This window comes from Phalacrocorax aristotelis, chromosome 2 (genome assembly GCF_949628215.1).
Source record: "Phalacrocorax aristotelis chromosome 2, bGulAri2.1, whole genome shotgun sequence".
Classification (NCBI taxonomy): Eukaryota; Metazoa; Chordata; class Aves; order Suliformes; family Phalacrocoracidae; genus Phalacrocorax; species Phalacrocorax aristotelis.
Genome location: NC_134277.1, coordinates 57,842,962 through 57,863,933, shown reverse-complemented (window position 1 = coordinate 57,863,933; position 20,972 = coordinate 57,842,962). Strand labels below are relative to the sequence as shown.

Genomic DNA, 20,972 nt, shown 5'->3' with positions numbered 1-20,972 from the left:
ATAAACCATGTTGTGGGGCATGTAACACTATTTTCAGAGTTCCAGCAAGAAAGAAACTGAATAAGGTAGTTACGCTGCACTGTACAAAATGAAGAGGACAAGTAGAAGCTTTCCACAACTACACAGTGATAAAATAACTTTCAGTAAATAAAGTGTATTTTAGGTGGAATAACATTCAGTGAATAAAGTAAATTTTAGATGAGAATCAATTTTAGGATTCATAGATCCAGCTCACAAAAAAAGTCTTTAAAAAATGTGCCTTAAAAATAGATTAATATCCTCCAATGCTCCTGCTCCCTGAAAACAGCCATGATCCAACCGCCACCTTGATGGGGACAGGCTGAAGCCCTGCAAAACACCCGTGCTAAGACCTGATTCACTGAGGTGCTACAACTTCAATTCTGTTTCTCTTTCACACATCTATTTTCTCACTATAAACAGGTATCTAGAAAACACTTTGCGACTTCTCATCCGCAAAGACTTTTCCTCACACACAGCAGGGGAAAAAGCAGATCATAAAACCACAATAATTTCATTTTAACCATATCATGAATAAAACAAAGTTTATGCTGTATCTTGGATTTCACTTTCTTCCTATCTCATTCATCTGGCTACAAATGCATGAGGTAGCAGGTGAAAAAAGAATTCTGTTTACCTGCAGTAGCAGTGTTTCTTCTATTTGGGGGCAGTCTAAATAATAGAGAAAAAATTCCAGGTAATAGTACCAAATATTCTTTTTCTGGCTGGCAGCTGCTGCACAGATCATAGGACCAGCTGACACACTATGCACCTGGCCAGTTTATTGACTTTCTGGATCTTACAATAGTCCCCAGGGAGAGGAAAACAAATATCTTAATTTTTTATTCCCTTGACATTGAATTTGTACAGTCTTACTATTTAGACTTCAGAAGGGCTCAAGATTTACCAGATACTTCTCCAGACCATGCAGGTCAACCCAGAGCCTGCCCCAGAGACTGCAAAGTCTAGACAAAGAAGAATAAACCTGGACTATAATCCCTCTGGCAGGCATTTACCCTGGTGAGAGATCCCAGATGCTCTTTGAGTGGGCCAAATCCAAAAACAGCATCAAGAGATTGGGGACGGGAAGTAACAAGAAACAGATTCATCATGAACAAATCACCTCAAACCAATTTAATTTCCTTCCGCAGCAATGTAACAGTTTTTGTGGCTCAGGAATAGCACAAATCCTTTATACCTTGATTTTAAATAAAGTTTTTTGTATAGTCTCACATAACATACTCTTAAGAAAGTTTGAAAAACATTATACAGGTGAAGTTAATTCAGGCTGGATGGAGAGCTGTATCCAGCAGTTATCACTGGTTCTACACGAGCGCATAGCACGTACCTGGATGGATTCTTTGGGCTAGCCCTGCTCTGTTTTTAACTGGATGACAGGAAAGAGACAACTTAAAAAAAAAGAGCAAAACTCAGGAAAGCACAACCCATAGAGCTATACGTATAATTGGGATTGGTTAGCAAAAATGTGGGGAAAAAAGACAGGAGATGGAGCAGGAAGAACGGTGCAAGTGACACCATTTAGTATAAAAGATTCTACTGTGAAGAAGAAAGAATATTTTTCTCTTGTGCCCCCAGTGGATGGGACTGATTACACCACAGCAAGAGTCAGCTTACATGTTACGAAAAACTTTCTAACAATAAAGAGAGCAGCACAGGTACATGCTTCCATGGGAGTCTGTGGACTCTTCATGCTGAGCAGCCTTTGAGAGCAGGCACTGAAGTTCCTGGCAAGCGCTGCAGGTATTGATGCTCCTTCCTCTACAGGTCACTTGCAGCTCTGTATTTCTATGCCCTCACATAACAGACATAGCAAGCAGTCATATGTGCTCAATAAAACTTATTCCCCAAGAACAGGAATGGTAAAGACTCATCTATAAGCAGTACATTTCAAAGAACAATGGCCAACAAAAAGAGTACGATAGGATTGACCAAGGGGGGGGGAGAGGGGGTGGGAAGCTTATATCTTGGAATAGTGTTTTAAACCCAGAGAAGATGATACATGTCTGTAAAATCACTGTTACACTGCAGTGAAAAGACAGTGGGAGAGGTATGCTATCTGTAAGCAAAATTTTTCTTTGTCTTACATAAGAGATGGCTTGCAAATGGTCACTACTCCATTTTATCAAGTAACTACTTTAAATATCACTTCTAACTGAAAGATAAATAAATAAAAGCCAGGTAAAATGACTGTTTGTGATGAGAATCTGCCTTCTTGCAATTGAGGAATTACACATGGCGACAAAGTAATTGAATGTGGGGGTGTTTTTCTTTTTTCACATGGCATTTTCTATTATTTGCATACCTTTAGTAAGCTTTGCAGAAAATTGTGGGACACAACAAGATATGACAGTTGCTCTAATTTCTTGTCAAATTCTCCCTCTATTTTCAGCTGCAGTAAAAGACAAATGGGACAAAAGCAATGACAGGTACCCTCCTCACCACGTGAGGAGGGGGAGACAAATTGCATACACAAGTCATCCATTAGTTTAATGCAAAAGAGATTATGGAAGCAGTAGTCACTCAAGAGCAAAGGGATAAGTGATGCTCTTGCTAGCCATTACGCTAATGGTGAGAGCGAGGGAATGCCTGCATAATTGCCAGAGAGCAGGCTGAGAGAGACCTCTGGGGATCCAGACAGTGCACAGGGCACAAGAGAAACTGCTCAGCCCTAGCACAGGGATGACTGCTGACTTACAAAATCACGTGCGTCATTACAGACATCGCACCCATCCTTGCAGCCTTTATCAGTTAAGCGTCGTCCCCTGGTTTGTTCAAGACCCCGTGAGTGAAATGTATTTCAAAAACATTGCCTAGGGAACCCATAGAGGGCCCCTAAAGGGTCAAGTGTTAGATTCCCTATATCCCCTCCTCAGTTCATATGCTCTTTCCAAAGAGCTTCCCAATTCAACCTTCAGTTGCAAATCAGGAAACTGTTCTCACCTACAGAGGCAAGAGCAGAACCTGGATTCACCACCCTGAGCTTTGCACACAGTCACACAGAGGCAAGAGGTGAGCTGCTTCCTTTCATGCTTCCAGTGGACCTGGGGCAACAAGAGTCCTTCTAAGCAAAACAGCCTTTCGCGCTTTCTTAATAGCTGCCATCACATGTGTGTCTCCACTCCTCAACTGATCTTCTGCCAAGCAGTTAACTGCCCTTGCACCTCCAGTGTTCAGTCAGTGCAAAACCACTTCTGGCCAACGCACATGAAAAACTAACTCCATCCATTTAAAGCAACACAAACCTGCTGAAATCTTAGTGAACTTACCTACTCCACTCCAGGTGGAACTTCAAATGAGGCTTGCACGGCTGTTGCACAGGACTCTTCAACAGACGCCATGCACCAGACAGCAGCTCCTTTTTAGCCAGTGAAGGCTGGAAAGAGCTGGTATCTCTGAACTGCAGGTGACTTATTAGCATGAAGTCTAAAGCAAGGCATGAGCAGAGACCCATGCACAGCCACATGCTGTGACCAGCCCTGATCCCCAGAACTTGCAAGCCATTTCTCAGACTAGATGTGCTCCCTGCAGTACTGAATTTAAAAAGACAAACTTTATCAATCAGGTAATTAAACATTACTATAAGCCACTCTATTGAGCATCATCTCTCACAGGCTTGGTACACTGCACAAGCTCTTACTGGTAGGCAGACACTGCTAACAAATTTCTCCCTCATCTGTTGGCTTTTTGTCAGTCCTCAATGGTCACTCTTAATGCAATTTCAATTTCTTAATTAAATCTTCCCTGAAGTATCATCACAGGGTATTATTTCCCTTTGATTCCTTTATTTAAGATTTCAGAATAGAGACAGTCTCACCCTGCTTTCATGGGTTAGAAAGTTTCTCCCTTGATTAACCCTCAGAGAAGATGAGAGGGTTTTTTTAAGTGAATAACATTCATGTTTGTTAAATAAACAACATATAAAAGGACATATAACAAGGCTAAGAGACTATAAAGGAAAAAGTGAGGCACAGCCTAGTTTAAAAAAAAAAAAAAATAAATGAAAATAAAAGGTTGTTTCTTGTTATCTTAAACTTTTCAGAGCAGAGTTTGATTGCAAAAAGGGAAGAAAGACCCCCCATATCTAACTGCCACCCAGTGGGAGCAGCACTTTTTTGAGTTTAATAAAAACCAATGCTTTTCCTAGTGTACATAGTACCTGTAGTCACAGGGTCAAGGAAGAAATCTCAGCTTTCCTCCAGAAATAAATCTCCAACCAGCATGTACTGAAAGTTTTCAAATCATGAATCCTGTAAACACCCTGATCCCATAAGAGAAAGTCTCCAAACCAGAAGCCTTGAAAATTCCTTGGCAGGGAGTCCAACTCCTGATTTTTCAATACTTATGGACAGAAATATTGGCTGAATACGTGATTACCCTTTGTACTTACAAAAGTAGTACATTGCTTTACATAGTTACGTGCTGGTGATTATGAATCAACCATTACTGCTTGTGACACCTCCCGCCAAACGTAATGATACGCAGCCCCTCTGTTAAAGCAAAACTAAACTTTACAGGAAGAGAGACATGAATGATGTTAGCAACATACACTTCAAAAAAATGTTAATATGAACCACCAGTAAAATATTGACCAGTAATTCCAGTCCTCTATTGCCACAGTCAACCCTGTAGTACAGATATAAGGTGAGATTTACATCATCCAGTTCTAGCTGTTTTGCTTAAGTTTGCATCGAGGCTCTCTCTTGAGAGGGCCAGCTTACCTTAAAACACCAAAAGGTTCACCCAAAGCCCACCTCCCTGCTACACAGAGCCCATTTTTTCTTGGCTCAAGAGGGCTCAATCCTAGACAGCTAAAGTAAGGTGAGATATATGTAATACAACAGTGAGAGAAAGATCCTCAGAACATCCACCAAAAAGGACAGGACCTGTCAGCAGTCTCTGATAGCCATAACAATCCCAATAACCAACTTATACATGAAAACCCCAAGCCAAACTCATTGAGGTCTTCTGCATTTTGGAAGATTTAAATATTGTATCATGTACTAATAAGGCAAAGTCAAAAAAGTCAGAAACACCAGAAACACTTGTCTCACAAATGGCTAACATCAGACACAATTTTGTGAAATGCAGGGTATAGCACTGAGCTGCAGATCATCCAGTCAGCGTCTGTACACCAAAAACCTGATAACCATATATTAACACAATAAATACATAACAGCAGTCTACAGGTATTATTGTAATAGCCATTTTGTAGTAGTAAATACTTGGGAAGAATCTGAAGCAAGAAAGTAATAAAATACTCTGGCAACTTCTTACCACTGGCTCAATGAGTACAGAAAGTAGTATGAAGAGAGTTGCCATACCAATGGCAGAAACTAAGTACTTCAGTCATGTTAATTATGTAGACAAAGAAGGGACAGAGGCATGAGAACGTGAATTTTAGGATCAGCAGTATTCAGCAGATCCATGAAGACAGAAATAAGATGAAGAGACAAAAACTTGATCTGGGATTCAAATAAAAAGGAACAGAGGAAAAGGGTATTCACAGCAAAATTTTAACTTGCAGAAAGCTAGATGAGCTAAAGACTAAAGTAAAAAAGGATAAAAAAATTACCAACATGAGAACAGAGCTGAATTTGGTCTGGTAAAATCAAAGACTAAAACCAAGACTAAATCCAAGACCTAAATATGGATGGCAAGAGGAAAAAAAGAGGAAGGGCAGGAAGGGGTCACATACAAGAAACTGCACTTGATCCAGGTGAGGTATCAGCAAAACAGAACCACACAGGATGTACAGAGGTACAACTAGAAATGCAAAATTGTACATTAGGGGTTGGAGTTAGAAGAAATGTTTAGGAGTTAACACAAAAGGAGTACCTGAAAAAGAGGAGCGTATAGTATAATGGTAACAAATTAGGAAAGGAAGGATATTGCAGGTACCAAAGAGGAAGGTGGGGTGAATATTAACAGAAGATCTAGGGAGGATAAAATAAAACTGCAGGAAGATATCACAGAGGTTCACAGATTAGCAAGTGGAAAAGAGAACAGAGGATCGTGCACTCTTTTTTCCCCCACTACAAGGAGAGGGCACCAAGAGAAGGCACAAAGAGTCAGGCTCACAACTGACTAAAGGAGGTGGCTCTTAACGTGATGGATAGTTGAGCTGTGAAACTCATTTTCAAATTACAATAGAAGTGTAGATCAGTTCAAAGGAAAGCAGGGAAGGTTTCATGGAGCAGGTCTTTATTGAAGGGTACTAAATCCACATAAACACAATCAGTTAAGAAAGTTCCTGAGCAGAAAATGGTTGGGGTGGGGGTAAAGAAATAATATAGAGAAGTGATTTTCTCATAGCAGGCAAAAATCCCTGCCAAAAAGCTATCTCCGTTGCCCTGGTTTCTTGGGAAATCTAGACCAAAGTTTGTTACCCTTAGGTCTTCAGATCTGTTCACAGTCCACACAGGTGACTACTGTCACAAACACTTTAAGCCAGCATAAACTGACACTTCCACAAGGAGAAACCCCTTGCCTTCCTCCGCTTCTTGTTCCCAGCCCCTGCTGGGTGTTTGCTCGCACTGCCATATGCCTTCACAGAACAGTCAAGTGGACCTCATCTGGGTTAAAACCACATGGCATAAAATAACAGGTTACTTCTAACCCAGGTCACTTCCCAGACCCAGCTCTCCATGCAGCCACACAAATGCGTGTCGTGACCCAAGGAAGTGACTCACATATAGGAAAGAGTGGCTAGAAAAGCAGAAGGATGCACTGAGATTGTTTAGCCTGGAGAAGAAAAGACTCGGGAAATCTTATCAATGCACATAAAGAGCTGGTGGGATGGAGTAAGGCAGACTGAGCAAGGCTGTTCTCAGTGATGTCCACTGACAGGACCAGAGGCAATGGGCAGACTGAAATACAGAAAATTCCCTTTAAGAAAAAAAAAAAACCTTTTTTCTTGTTGTTGGTTTTTAACTATGAGGCCTGAAGAACGCAGGTTACATAGATAAATGACCAGCTGATATGACATGACTTTCTACAAGGGCGTTTACATCCCTGCTAGAAGAACATTTACAGTCTGAAGATTTAGGGTCCACAAACTGAAAATGCTAAGCATTCCTGGCAGAGCATGACCAGGATCTCTAAGAGAGTCCCATTTTCATCCATGGACAGCAGCATACCTTAAAGGAAAGGGGAAAGAACTTTTCAAAATATAATTGTTCTTCATATATAATACTTGGCTATCTACACGCAGCCTATAAAAACATTAAGCACAGTGATAAAGTTTCTGCTGTTCCTCTCTTGCTTCATCCACGGGCAGACAAGAAGTTTGACACCTCCAAGTTTTACCCCGATGACAGAACACTTGAAGCCTAGTTCTGCCTCTGGCTATGTGGATACCTGGCACCAGGGAACCAGTGAGACAGCAGAGACCCCCCTCCAGCCTGTCACCCAGCAGAAGGGGTGCAGCACCAGGGAAAGACCGAAGGGTAGCTGTATACACAGGATGCAAGGCAGGTGCTAGCAAATAAGCACAAGAAATTGGTGAACTGAACAGAATGAGAAATAGTCTCAGGCTAATAAAAAAATCCATTAACCTTCTCTTTCTTCATCTTACTTAGGAGATGACAAAGCTGCTATGTTATTGCTGCGCAGCGTGCTCTGAACAAGGAACCACTCAGTTGTGAAACAAATGCACTGTTGGGTGTTCACACTAAGCAAAATGCATTTTCCACATTCACGTTTTGACAGACTAAGCAGCTGGAGGATGGCCATCAACACACCAGAGCAACCCACAGGGCAAAGGGAGAAAATAAGTCTTTGCAGGAACAAGACAGATTGCCACAAAAGGGGAGAAAGAAAAAGCTCTTGAAATGGTAAAACTTTAACTGAAGCCATCATTTTTCTGTCCATTGCACGAGTGCCCAGTTTGACTGCCACAGGCAAAGCAAAGCCAAAACAGGACATTTCTTTCCTCGAAGGCCACTTTTTAACAGTAACGCTTTTCTGCTGCAGAGAGTTTGCCTTTGCTGTACCCTAAGTAAGAGAGCCCAGCTGTGTCAAAGCACAGGCCTTTTTGCAACCAAAAATATCGTCCCAACACCACTGAAACTAGAGGACCTAAAAAGTAGCACTATGCTTAATTTGCACCAGCTTTGGCTGGAAGGCCAAATGTCTTACAGGCTTGCTACTGAGGAAATATACATATTAGCCTCCAATGGTCATAAAAAAGGTATTTGTGAGGTGGAGATAACGATGAGGGGGAAAAAATGGCTCCCAGCAGTGGTGGGGGGTGGGGGGTGAGGAGGAGAACCTTGCTAAAATAACATCAGTATCTAAACTGGAAAAGCTGAATTAAAAAAAAAGGGAGTCAAGACCCTGTTCAAGGTGATCTTTTAAAGCCAAAAAGCAAGCAGTGGAGGTGGGGGCAGGGAGGTCCCTCACTAACTTGCTTTTGTTTTCCAGTGCACAAGTGTTACCAAACTGTAAGCTGAAAAGTCTGTGTGGTCTCTGTCCCACATAAATAAGCAGTGAATTTTCCACAGTTATTTTAAGACCTCACAGGCCAAATCCATCCCTAGGTGCAAGGTCAGTGATTTAAATGAACTCAGCATCGCAATGAGATCAGCCCCAGACTTCCACGAAGTAAATACGATAGTACAACACTGTAATGATGATGTGCACTGGAGACAGTAGATTTTAAGGAATGGCTGTGTGAAGCAGAGAAGGTCAAGTCTCATTTTCTGCACTGTGGGAAACTGAAGCATTTTGAAGTTTTCCTTAAAGCTGAAGCGAAACAACAACCACCACCCTGCCACACCTCCATCTCTGATCTCTCCCAACTGGATCTGATCATTAAACAAGACTGCAGGGCTCCAGGTCCTCTGAACAGCTGCCAGCTGCAGTACAGACACATTCTCATGAGGAACATTTTGATTCTGTTTAAAACAGCACTTTTTTTTTTTGACAGAAACCCATTCCACTGGCAAATTTTCATGCAGCTCCACTACTTAATATGCCTCCCCTCCTCCCACACATGCATGCACCAGAGCTACTTCGAGAAGATAATTATGCTGCATGTTTGCAGTGCATTGGATTTGTTCCTCCCAGGTCGCCTGTCTTCACTGGGAGTGATAGAGTCCAAAGAAAGGAGTCATCAAAATGAGGGTGATTCAATGTATGCACATAAATGACATGTATTCCCTAAAAAAATATGCAAGGAAAAAATATATGGGTTTTTTTTTTTAAAGAGGCTTGGTAGCCTCAGGGTGGCTCACATGGCAACAAATTCAGCTCTTTACTCAAGCAGCCAACTATTTGAAAAGGAACATTGTAATTATACCGCCAACCAATCTCGATCAACAACAGAAGTGCATGTGATTTGTGGGGGTCTCTAGTTTTCAGCAAATAATCCACCAGTGCTCTGCAGATCTGAGTAACACTTGTGTCTCCAGCTCTTCCCTGTGACTCAGCATTCAGCAGGGCTGCCAAGGGCTGGTCCGAGCTCCTGAACCACACCTGAAGCTGGACTGTGAAGACACCCCAGCAGGATAGCACTGCAGGGACGTGAAGTGTGCACGGCGAGAGGAGGAGCATCACATTCTGTTAGTGGTCTCTAAGAAAGTCTGCTCAATGCCAACCCTCCCTGGCCTAAAATGAGGTTTTTCTTTTCCTCCAATGCAATGACATAAAAGTGGTTCTTTATGAGACAGAAGACCTGCTGCCTCCAGCAGATGCAGAATTCAATTGCTGACTTAAGCACAGAAAGTTTTTTACCCCCTAGTTCCTTTACAAATTTGGGGGAGGCGGGGGGGAAACCCTAAAAGGTCTGAGAGGAAGCTAACTTCTTAAATTCGTTTATCATGAACTGCAATGTTAACTATGTTCCTCTGATGAGAAATGCTTGGTCTGTATGAAGTCCAGCTGAGACCTCTATGGCTGCAAAGTCTCCCTCCTGCCATACCACCTACCAGAGACCATGAACACAGGATCGTGGGAAGGAGTTTATGGAAAGACAATGGTTTTGACCAAGTGGTGCAGCTGAAAAGCATTTTTCCGTAATCTCTCATCCACACCTTCTCACTCTTAAAGTTAGAGGTGAGCCCAACAACTTTCTGAGCTCTGATCTTAGGTCCTCTGAGGCTTGAAAAACTGGTTACCACACATAATCTGTTGCTTATCAAAGCTCTGACTGGATTATATTGGTATCCTATCACATGGGAATTTGTATCTGAGTTCATATTCACCATTAGCTACCAGGATTCAACTTGGAAAACCACTGCATAAAACAAGCCAAATGAACATGCAGATTCCCACTGGACACATCACTGAGGCATGAATAAAAACAGTTCAGAAGACTAATACTGAACATAGGTATTTTGGGCCAGATCAAAAGAATGGAATTTATGCAGAATTTAGGCATTAAAGTTGCAAATGGTACTCACTGCTACTGAGCCCTGCTTTCAACATAACAGGATTCAGGAACCTCATGTTCTTGTTCTGCTCCTGTGCATCCCAGAAACACCGGTCTTGACATCCCACTTGCTACTGTGCATATAAAACACATGAAACGGCCCTTGGCAACGGAACCCAGAAACTCCCTCTCTACCCATTAAATCAGAGTTATGCTCCCTCTCGCGCTCTGGCTCAATGAATCTTCAAATCTTCTATGTAGAACATAACGACTTTGGCCAGATGGGTGTAAATCACATCCCATACACACTTAGAGGAGCTCCCTGCCTGTTAGGGCACGTTCCTAGAAAGTCACAGATCTAGGTCTGATCTAAATCAGGTGCAAGAGAAATAATAACACCCCTTCCTGGAGAGGGCAGCTCCTCCCTGAGCAACAGGCCCTACCCAACACACCAGTTTTGGAGTATCTGCTTCCGAGGACCTGCCTCCCTTCAGGCACTGTTAACCAGCTTTGCAACAAACCCAGGGCACAAGCATGCCAAGAGGGCAGAGATGCAGCAAGCTGCTTTTGCCTGTGTTACACTGGAAACAGAACCCCTGGGGAGCGCAGAGCAGGAACACTATTGCTGCCTGCACACAAACCAGTCTCATGCAGTCAACTCAAGCTACTCTGTTATGCCTCTCTTTTGGTGCAGTGCTGCACAAAACATGGCTCTAGCACCCTGGGTATAAGCTGGTAAGCTCATAGACTGCCATGTAGACTGAGGACCTTAGATCTTCATTTGCTTGATGCCTGCTTATCACTTTTCATTTCAGCATGGGGGTGTCCCCTCTCATGGTCCCACAGGGACTATTTGGATTAGCAATGCTGCATTTATATCCTTTTGGTCCAGGTAGCTAAAGGAGATGAACTGGGTTTTCCAGTGAGGAAAAGAAAGCCTTCAAGTATTAGAAGGCCTTCAAGTAGATTGTTCTCCTGTCCATCTCTCAGAGCTATTATGAGGAGGTTAGAAGTCAGGCAACCACATTATTCATGATGACCCTTCCTGAGCTACTAGATGATACGGTGTTAAATCAGTAGACTCCTCCTCAAACATCCTATTCTAGTCTTCCCCTTGCTGACCTAACCTGACAGCCCTTCTCACGCAAACCCCAAGCCTGCTACCACCACTTATGTACCAGCTTTCCTAAGGTGCATTGTCTGTCTGAAGTCAGTGGGACTCCCTAAGCAAGTAACATCATGCTGTAACACACAGAGCTGGCAGAATTAGGTTGGGAAAAATAGGTCGAAACAGGCATATATTTTACTTGGAGTCCAAACCTCAGAATCGTATTTTACCAACAAATAATTCATACACACATGCACAAAATCCCCATTTGATAACAATTAGAATGTCATTCTGATATGAGCTAGGCAATCAAGATACTCTACAGAAGCAGAGGCTCTGCCAGAAACATTTCAACTCCCACTCCAAGTAGAGGTTTAAACCTACAACCTCTCCCTCACAACCGTATATCCATTCTTTTATCTGTAATCAAGCAACTTCTTCCTGTATGATCTTTTGGGAAATTATTTCTTCCTCATTTCCCACTAGAGCCTTAGATATTTTTTGGTTTTTTTATCAAGATGGTGAGGGTGGAGGGTTGAGACACCCCTGCAGAGAGCCTGGCCTGGGCCACTATCCAAGCTTCAAAAAGCCACCTTTGCAGGCAGGTCCAGGCAGACACACAAGAAAAGGGGAGAGGGCACAAGGGCAGTCCGCCCCTTTCTAGAAGTTCTGCAGCAACTTGCCTGGGCTTGTGATGATGACAAGACAATACAGCTGATGCCTAGAAGTAGTTACCACGTGGCTCCAACAAGCAAATCGAGCAGCTGATCCTCAGACCAGCTCTCTAGAAGTCACTGTCTGCTTCCCCCCACCTCTAGGGTTCACCTCTAGGCAAACTACAACAGCACAGTTGGCAAGTTGTCCGCTCAGAAGTGCCCAGAACATTTTATCACACCTTTGATACAGTTTTGCCGAATTACCTGCAGCATGATTGCTTGTTATTTTGTTCCCATGCCCCAAACTTTTCATTCCCTCCCCACCAATAGTAAAATCATTCTAACACTAGGTTTGTAAACTGTCCTAAGCACTTTAGGATAAGCAAGTACCCTCTCCACACCTGCTCCTGCTTTATACACAGTTGACTGCAAAAGATGTTTTAATTGCCTGAGACATAAGATTGCATGTCCTAGGAGCAGCCATCTGTGTAGCAGAGTGCATTGGAAAGAACGACAGTACTTTGCAATCACGCAGCTCTTGCGGAGTGGGAAGGCTGAAGGGGGAAAGGAGACTATCAAGGAGAATACACACTCGTGTGCAGAGAGGGATAGCCTTTGAAAATCTGCACAGAGGATACTTTGACAGTGACAGTTCTGAGAAGCATGAATGAGTAACATAAAGCCAAATTTCAAAAGCAGGTAATGGTTCCACACCAGTGCAGAGCTCCTTGACCAACATAAGAAATTCTGCCTTTAGGCAGGTGGGAAATGTTATTCTTTAATGGGAGCTTTGCTGATATGAAAAAAAGGGTAATTTCACATACAAAGCAAAATCTTTAAGGAACGTTAAGAAGTGGAAACCAAAATGAAGGTAAATCAGGTAGCCTAACACCATAGTGATGGGTCTCGGAAAGGAGTTCTACCACAGGACCAGGTTCTTCTATATTGGAATCCTTTTCTAGCCTAAGAAGAAGAGGAGGACAAAACATAGTTCAGCTCATTAGCCTTTAATACCTGCTCTGGTAGTAGCTCCTATGGTTGTTTCTGCTTTAGACTACTGATAGAGCAATGAGAAAGAAATGTCAGTGCTTCACACTGGCACAGCAAACAGCCAGCTTCCCTATGATGCACAACTTGGGGGGGGGAGAGGAATCACAAAAGGCCAGACAGCACTGCCCTTCATCAAGCAAAGTTCTCAATAACTTTAGGAGGAGCACTGTTCATTTTTAGACCAAAGGGTTTGACTCAATAATATTTTCTCAGCATCAGGTCTCTACTGACTCAGGGCATGTATGTAGTATTTCTGACTCATGGTATTGACCCCACATTGACTACCATTTGAGAGCATGGTGCAGCCAAATTAAGCAAAAGTTCATTAAAAGACCTGACTCCAAATCTCTACATAGCTTCCATGGGCCTGTAACCAAGGCAGCAGACAACTTAACGGCTAATGGACCTTTCATGAATCTTGAACCCCATCATCTTGGAAACATGTGTTCTGACTCCAAGATTAAACATTTCATCCACTTGCCCCCCTCTTCACATTAAGCGTGTAGCAAGTAAACCTTGCTACTTAAATCAAGGTGCTGCTTATGAGAGTAAATATGTTGTTGCCTTTGTCTTCTTCAGACAACCATGCAGTCACACACAAAAAGTATAGATATTTTTCTATTAAAAATTCTAAGGCCTCTCCCATAGAATTTTTTTACCACATCATTAAAGCCACTTGACAAATAACCAAACATTTTATGGATGTTCTGCATTAGAATGTGAAATCTAAGTTTAAATTTTCCTGAGACTGCATTAAGATGCATGTACAAGACAATGTCTCCTACTTCAACAACACTGTCTTCACAGGGCCCAGATTTCAAAGGAAAGCATCTAGCTGCCCAAGGACCAGCCTGGGACATCAGATGATCCCATCCATCCCACTAGTTTGTCAAGTACTTGTAAGCATATCCACAGACGCCCAGGCAGGTAGCCCCACACACATTCATTGTGCCCAGTTGGAAGGACTGCAGCTCAGACGGTTCAGGAAGTGCCTTACAACAGGCATCCAGCTCACAAGCAAAGCTCGATTATCTCCAACTTCATTTCTTCTCACCTAGCTTAGCAAAGTCTGTACAACATACAACGTGTGTTCTGCCAGAGACAGACTTTGGCAGGATAGTTTTTTTGCAGGGAGGAAGAGGAGTCACAGCAATGCTTAAGATCCAGAGAACAGCTCCTTGACCCATCTGCTCCACACAACCAGCACTCAGGCGTCTCACCAGCATACAGCAAAGAACAACTTGTTTGACCATCTCGTCAAGCATCCTCCCACTCTTGCTCTCCTCTCCCCCTTAGGAAAAGCAATTTCCTGCTCCACCTCTTCTGCTTAGATACGTTTGGGAGCGGTATCCACCAGTCTTCCCTCTGCAAAAGGTATGCAGTGGGTAGCACATCATCAGATCTTCCCAAGCTTGCAGAATGCCACCCGAAATTTTACACGGAGACGTGTGAAAGCACTTTCCTGGCATAAGAACAACAGCATGCTCCTCCTTTCTCTTAAACAATAGGCCTGCTGAACCACACATTTCAGGACCTGAGAAACCTGATCTGGTAATTGAAGGTGCACATGGTACACGTTTTCCTATGGTATGGAAAAATTAATTATACCACATGACAGATTTCGTTCCTGGTGTTCAAGAGCTCATTAAAAAAACTACTTTAAAAGGTGCTAATCGAACAAATGCCTTTAACATCACAGACTTCCCAGATGACTCCTGCTATGGAGATGGATGACAAATCACTCTGTCAGTCATCTTTAAATTCCATATTGACTACATTGAAGCAATTACCCATTTATTTTTAGAGCATGTTCCATTTTAAACACAAGTGATTCAGTCCAAGAGACATTCTATACTGCATCACTATTTCACGGGTTAAAAACTCTCCAGTTTAAATGGATTTTAATTCTGGGACAAACATTTGCCTTTCCCCCCCCCCCCCTTTTGCCTCTAGACATTGGTTGGGAATTTTAATTCAGGCTTCAAACCAAACTAGTGTTGGTGTTCTACAAGCATCTGCAGAGAAATATAAAAATATCTGGAAAGTGTGAAAGAGCGAGCCTGTTTTGCTAAATGCATAAAATGAAACCTCAGCGAAGGTCTCAATAATAGCCTTCCTGACTGCTGTGCACACGCTCTCTCCCACAGACCTTCTGCTCTGCAGCAAGGGAACGCTGCCTGTGCTGCCGCGTCCTCAAAGAACTTTGCAATACAATGGAGCGCAGCAGTTCCCTGGGGAGTACGGTACTGATCATTTATTTCGATATTTCAAAAAAGAGCACCAGGGTTTCCCCCTTTTTTAAGGTGTAAAAGGAACAGCTTGCTGTATCACTCCCCTCCAGCCCCCAAGCCGTCTCAAGGTTTATCTGCATTGTAGGCAATGTTCTGGACAAAAGGATGAGGGGCTGTGATCAAGCTTAGGTTGCTCCTAACTCATGGAAAAGGAGGGTGAGATGACAAAGTAGAGAGCTGAGGAAGGATACTCCTGAGCAGCAGAGGTTTCTGTTGCTACCACCACTGGAGGGAGGGGACAAACGAGAGCTGCAACAGGTACTGCAGCAGGGGAACCCCGCTTCAGGCTCAGCTCCTGCCCTGCTTCAACCCAGCTCCTCCCTCTTCCCAAAGTAAAAGCAAGCTGTGGGGCTACAGCCTGCCTCTTGCCCCCAGCAGTCTGCTGCCCATGGCAACAGCCTATTTCACCTGTAGCTTGGACCAGTCTTACCGGTCCATATTCTGGCGAACCCACAAACATCTGAGATGAGAACATCTTGCCAAGAGAGAGTCCCAGCACCTCCTGAGGAGCCCTGCCTGAAGAACCTAAACCTCCTACTTCAGAACTGACAATGGGATACCCTAGCCATGGCACAGCTGATCCAAAATTCCAAGACTGAGTCACAAGCCCATTATACAGCTACCTAGCCACCATTCATTAACTGTAACTAAAATGACCCTGGGCTCCCTACATTGGAGAACCTTGCCATTTCTTCTTAATTAACACCAAAGATCTTGCTGGCCTCAAATCTCAGCTGCAAAACATCAGCTGGCATAGGAGGCATCTTAGCCTGCCCTTTGCTACTGGCTGTGCTTTTATTTTTCCTGTGTTGCATGCCCACCCCCCTCCTGAGATTAAGAGTAGAGACCAAAATATTGCTGTGTTTTAGGACAAATCTGAATTAGAACTTACATAAGTACGTAAGTTCTAGCCTGTTTTAGACTTCATTAGAATTAATGTTCATTGTATCTAAGGCCAATAGAAATGTACTTCTAAGGAATTAAACCAAACCCCTGCAGTGTTTGCCACTCAGCCACTGCAGAATCACAACAGCACATGAAATCTTACAAGACAAACGGGTTAAAAAAAAAAAAAAGCTTTAAACAGAAGCAAAACTGACTCATCTCCTTATTGCCAAAACCCAGAAAGCCGCTGAGTGTAAACAAACAACAGACATCCTGAAGTAAAGGGGGCATTACAATTCCTTTTCATGCTTACAGGCAGATACACAAACTGGTATGAGCAGGACCATCCTCCAGCTACTCCCACAAGCCCATCCCAGGGAATCTGAGGAGCCGGTGACTCCCAGTGCACAGATAGGTCCTAGTTATACACATTGGAAAGCTGTGACAGCTGCAGGTATGATCCACTCATGGAAGACACAAGTGTATTTGGATACCCACTGAACCTGTTTTGGGCGGTATTCATAAAGGCATACTTTGGCTTCCCCTCTACAGAACAGGAGGGAAAGTCAGCCAGTACACTTATATAAGGCTCAAGCTCTCCTCCCTGTTATGGGGTGATCTATGGATGCTGAAGCCAGACCTTGCAGGTACCCCTAAGTCTGGGGGAAACTACTTAGGTAGTAAGACTAAGGACCAGAGAAACAGGGAGATTGAAAGGAAAGTAATTGTGAAAACAAGTTACATTGTCCAGCAAAGCCCATAATCACAAACTAAAATACTTTGGAATAATTACTTTTTTTAATTAGTAAAAGCCTTTCTGTTTGAACTTTGCAACTTGCCTAACTGGTGGGGGAATGGGGAGATTGTCCTGCAGGATTTTTTTTTAAAAAGTAGCTTTCAGGGTTGAAACCACAGGGGCAACCTTAATACTCTAATGCAACCTTAATACACAACCTTAATGCATCCACAAGACAGATTTCCAACAACTTCAAAAAACAGGTAACCCAAACTCTTTCTTTGAATAACTCTTGGCCTGACACCAGCTACCCAACACCACCACTCTGCCCACCTGAATTCCCCACACACACACGCCACAACCACATATTTTACAGTATTTCAAAAAGCAGCTAATAAACTAAATTTTGCTTGTGCTATTTATTCAAGTAATTGCATTGTTTGTAAGAAGACTGTTCAAGAAGAGGCAAGGAGAAGGATTTAACATTGCCTTGACCACCGCTACTTAGCGCCAGACAGAGCACGTGCGAAACTCCACGAAGCTTCACAGGGATTATCTCACATTCACAAAGAACGCTAGATCGCGCGCCGCGTACATGAAACACAAAGCCACTGAAAGACGCACTTCAGTAACAAGTGTTAGCCAGTTATTTTTTGCACTAATATAAATACCATGTTGTTTATTAGAGGGCATTTAAAATACTGAGTATATGGATTTTGCATCAGTTCTTTGGGATGCTCTGAGCACATCTACACAGTTTGTTTTCAAATAAATCACTGCCACATCTGGATATTGATAGTTCCTGATAAAGTCACTGAGTGCAGCAGTTCACGCTCTGGCCTGCTCTGGTTCCAAACGAGTAAGCTGATTGCTCCTGAAAAAGGTTAGGAGTCCAAAGCTCAGGTCACATTAAGTCAGCAACACATTAGCCTATGTATCACACGAGTGATACAATACGTTATCCATCACCGACTTGCACACCGCTCGCTCCTCACAAGCGCTGGCTGCCTGACCAAGCACTCTTTGTTCTGAGCTAACTCCCCACTCACCCTCCTGAAACAAACAAGCAAACAGACCCAGCATTTCCTCTGTAAGGACACATACGCACTTCCCACCCCCCACACTAGAGTGAGACTGCATCGACAGGATGTGTGTTGTATGTTGAGTAAGCGCGCACTTCTTTTTACATCTAATTCTGGTTCCAGTGTGAAAATCAACATTGCACCTGTCTGGTCCAAATGGGCGTGCGTTTCGGAGACAGAAAGAAGAGAAGCAGAGAGAGCAGCCAGGACACATACCATACTCCACTTCTTCATAAAACACACGTACTACACACAGAAATGATAATCCCTTCTTAGTGGAAAATCCAAATTTTCAAAATGAATCCCCAAGCTAAAATGAATTACTGTAATAACTGCAATCCTTGTGTGAGTGCTCATCAGAAAGGCGCAGCTGACCACCTGCTATGTGGCACTGCTGGCACAGCAGCACCCTGCCCCAAATCGCTGCCATGTTCAGACAGGGCCAGGTGCCCTACAAAATGAGACAGTAGTGCTGGTAAATACGTGGACAGGAGCACAGCCTGACTGACTGTTGTAGAGTCTCACTACGCACTTCTGCTGAGTGCAGCATTTAAAAAAAAAAAAAAAGGCACTACTGCAGCTCCAAACAGCAGGATGCAAAAATCTAAACCCAGGCCAAGTAATTCCTTCTGCAACTACAGAGAAACACACGGGAAACGATGCGAGAGGCAATAGAATGAATTGTATGTTCCTGTGTCAGTACAAACCCATTATGTACGCAGGCTGCGAAATGAGAAAAGCAGCATTTGACAACACTACAGGCTGGGGCGATGTTCTTAATCTACTTATAATAAGTTATTTTATTTAATTGCCAGCGAAAAAATGCAGTTACATAATAATGCAAGATAATAACCAAAATATGAAATCACAAGATTGGCTTACAGCAATAGAGCGGGGGGGGAGGGGGGGTGCGGGGGGGAGAAGGCAGTTTGTGCTTTAAATTTTGCTGCATTGTCAAGGAGCCAAGAACCAAATCTGGGGGCTTCTTTTACAGGGAAGAGATGTAACCGCCGAAAATTCAGCTCAGGACTCTTTCGCCACCGCCTGCGCGCATCCACATCCCCAAATGATGTCAATCCCCGCTAGCACGTCGCTCATCATAATTCTACACTATTTGTTTGCTAGTGAAATTCAGCCGACAGGGCTGACGGCCAAGCCCGTAACCCACCAGGGCCCATATGCTCCACGGAGAGCGCACCCCCACCCGCCGACCACCCCCCACCCGCGGAAGTGCCCACGGACACGGGGAGGGTGCGGGGGGGCGTCCCATTCCCGCGCAGCCCGGCGCCAAGGCACAAAGGCGGGCACGCGCGGGGCCGGCCACGGATGACAGCGCACACCCACGACCCGCCACCGCATCCCGCCGGCCCCGGGAAGGGCCTTTCCCGGGTGCGGGGCTGCCGACAGCCCCATCCCGCCTCGCACTTCGCCGCCGGGAGGCAACACCCACCCGTGTCACCCACCCACCGACCCTCACCCGGGGCCGGGCGGCACCGGCCCCCCGTACCTGGACAATGCCGGCCTGGGCACAGCTCATGCTCCCCCGGCGAGGGCAGGTCTCACATCCCACACGTGGGGCTCAGGGCTCGCCGCCTGTCAGCCGGCAGGGAGGGAGGGCGGCAGGGCGGGCGGGAGGACGGGGTGCCGGCGTGTCAGCCCCCGCCGAGCCGCACCATAGTCCAGCACCGGCTGATACGCCCGCAACGCCGCCGCGCTCCCTCCTCCTCCTCCTCTTCCTCCTCCTCCGCCCCACCAGCCTCCTCCCACCCCGCCGCCTGTCGCTGGGTACCGGCCGCCTGGAGCCACCCACACGCCGCGGCGGGCGCCCGGCAGCGCCGCCCGCCCGGGCCCGGCCCGCCCCGGCCCATCCCGCCCCTCAGGGCGCCGCCTCCCGCCCGGCCCGGGGGCGGCCCGGCCCGCTGGGGGAGCGGGTGGTGTCCACGGCCGCCCGGCGCAGGCAGTGCCCCAGCCGGCCTCTCCGGCCCCTCAGCCCCTGCTGCCCGCCCGGGGGTCGCTCAACCCCCGCACAGCAGCCCGGTTCGCCTCAGCTGGTCTCGCAGGGACGCCACGGTGCGCAGTCCCGCGCCCCGGCAGGCACAGGGGGGAGCTGCCCTGCAGCACGTGGGCATGGAGGCAGGATAATTCACCTGTTCTCCTTTTCGCTCCTTCGCCCGGGCCTGCAGCCCTCCCACCGAGTCCCCACCAGCGCCCAGGTCTCTGGGGTGGTCGTTAGTGCCTTTCCCCCACATGCTGAGGCAACTGCTTGGGTAGCACTGCTGCTTCAGCAGCTGCGCCTCCTCCCCTGGGGAGCACACCATTCAACACCCTCAGCTCCAGCCTCTCCTCTCCTGTCACTTCTCCTGGGTAGTGCTTTATGAGCAGCACCCCTGGACAAAGAAAGCCCCAGTACCACAGCTGGGAAGAGCACAAGTTTTACAATGCAGTTAAGAAATGGGCAGAGCTGCTATAGGCTCGTTTCTCCCACAAGTCTCCCATTTGTCCTATCCCTGGACAAATCTGCTTACCAAAAACAGACCAGGAGTGCTGCTGGGGCTGCAGGGAGCAGCAGCTCCTACCAGCAACAGGCTGTCTCTTCACCTGCCTGTCAAAAGGGCTGAAGACCAGCTCTTCATGTCAGCTGGAAGAGGAAAAAGGTCCTGCAGAGGTCTGCTAGTCTCCTCACCTCATTTTTCTAGATAGATGTTTTCAGATAATAGTTGTTTTTTTAACCATCCTGCTGGAGTGGATTTTTCCCC

At 45.1% G+C, this 20,972-nt stretch overlaps 1 protein-coding gene across 4 annotated transcripts in view; it reads right to left on the bottom strand.

Annotated features, from left to right (window-relative positions):
* Nucleotides 1-19,947, bottom strand: part of HECW1 (HECT, C2 and WW domain containing E3 ubiquitin protein ligase 1) — a 271,517-nt gene extending 251,570 nt beyond the window's left edge. For 2 of the 4 annotated variants that reach the window (XM_075083715.1, XM_075083717.1), the window contains exon 1: nucleotides 19,724-19,947. In XM_075083715.1, coding sequence (XP_074939816.1) covers nucleotides 19,724-19,753 — 30 coding nt within the window. In that variant the 5' untranslated portion in view covers nucleotides 19,754-19,947. The remainder of the gene's footprint in view (nucleotides 1-19,723) is intronic. The other 2 variants (XM_075083719.1, XM_075083716.1) reach the window with 2 other exon arrangements.
* Nucleotides 19,948-20,972: the final 1,025 nt, after the last annotated feature.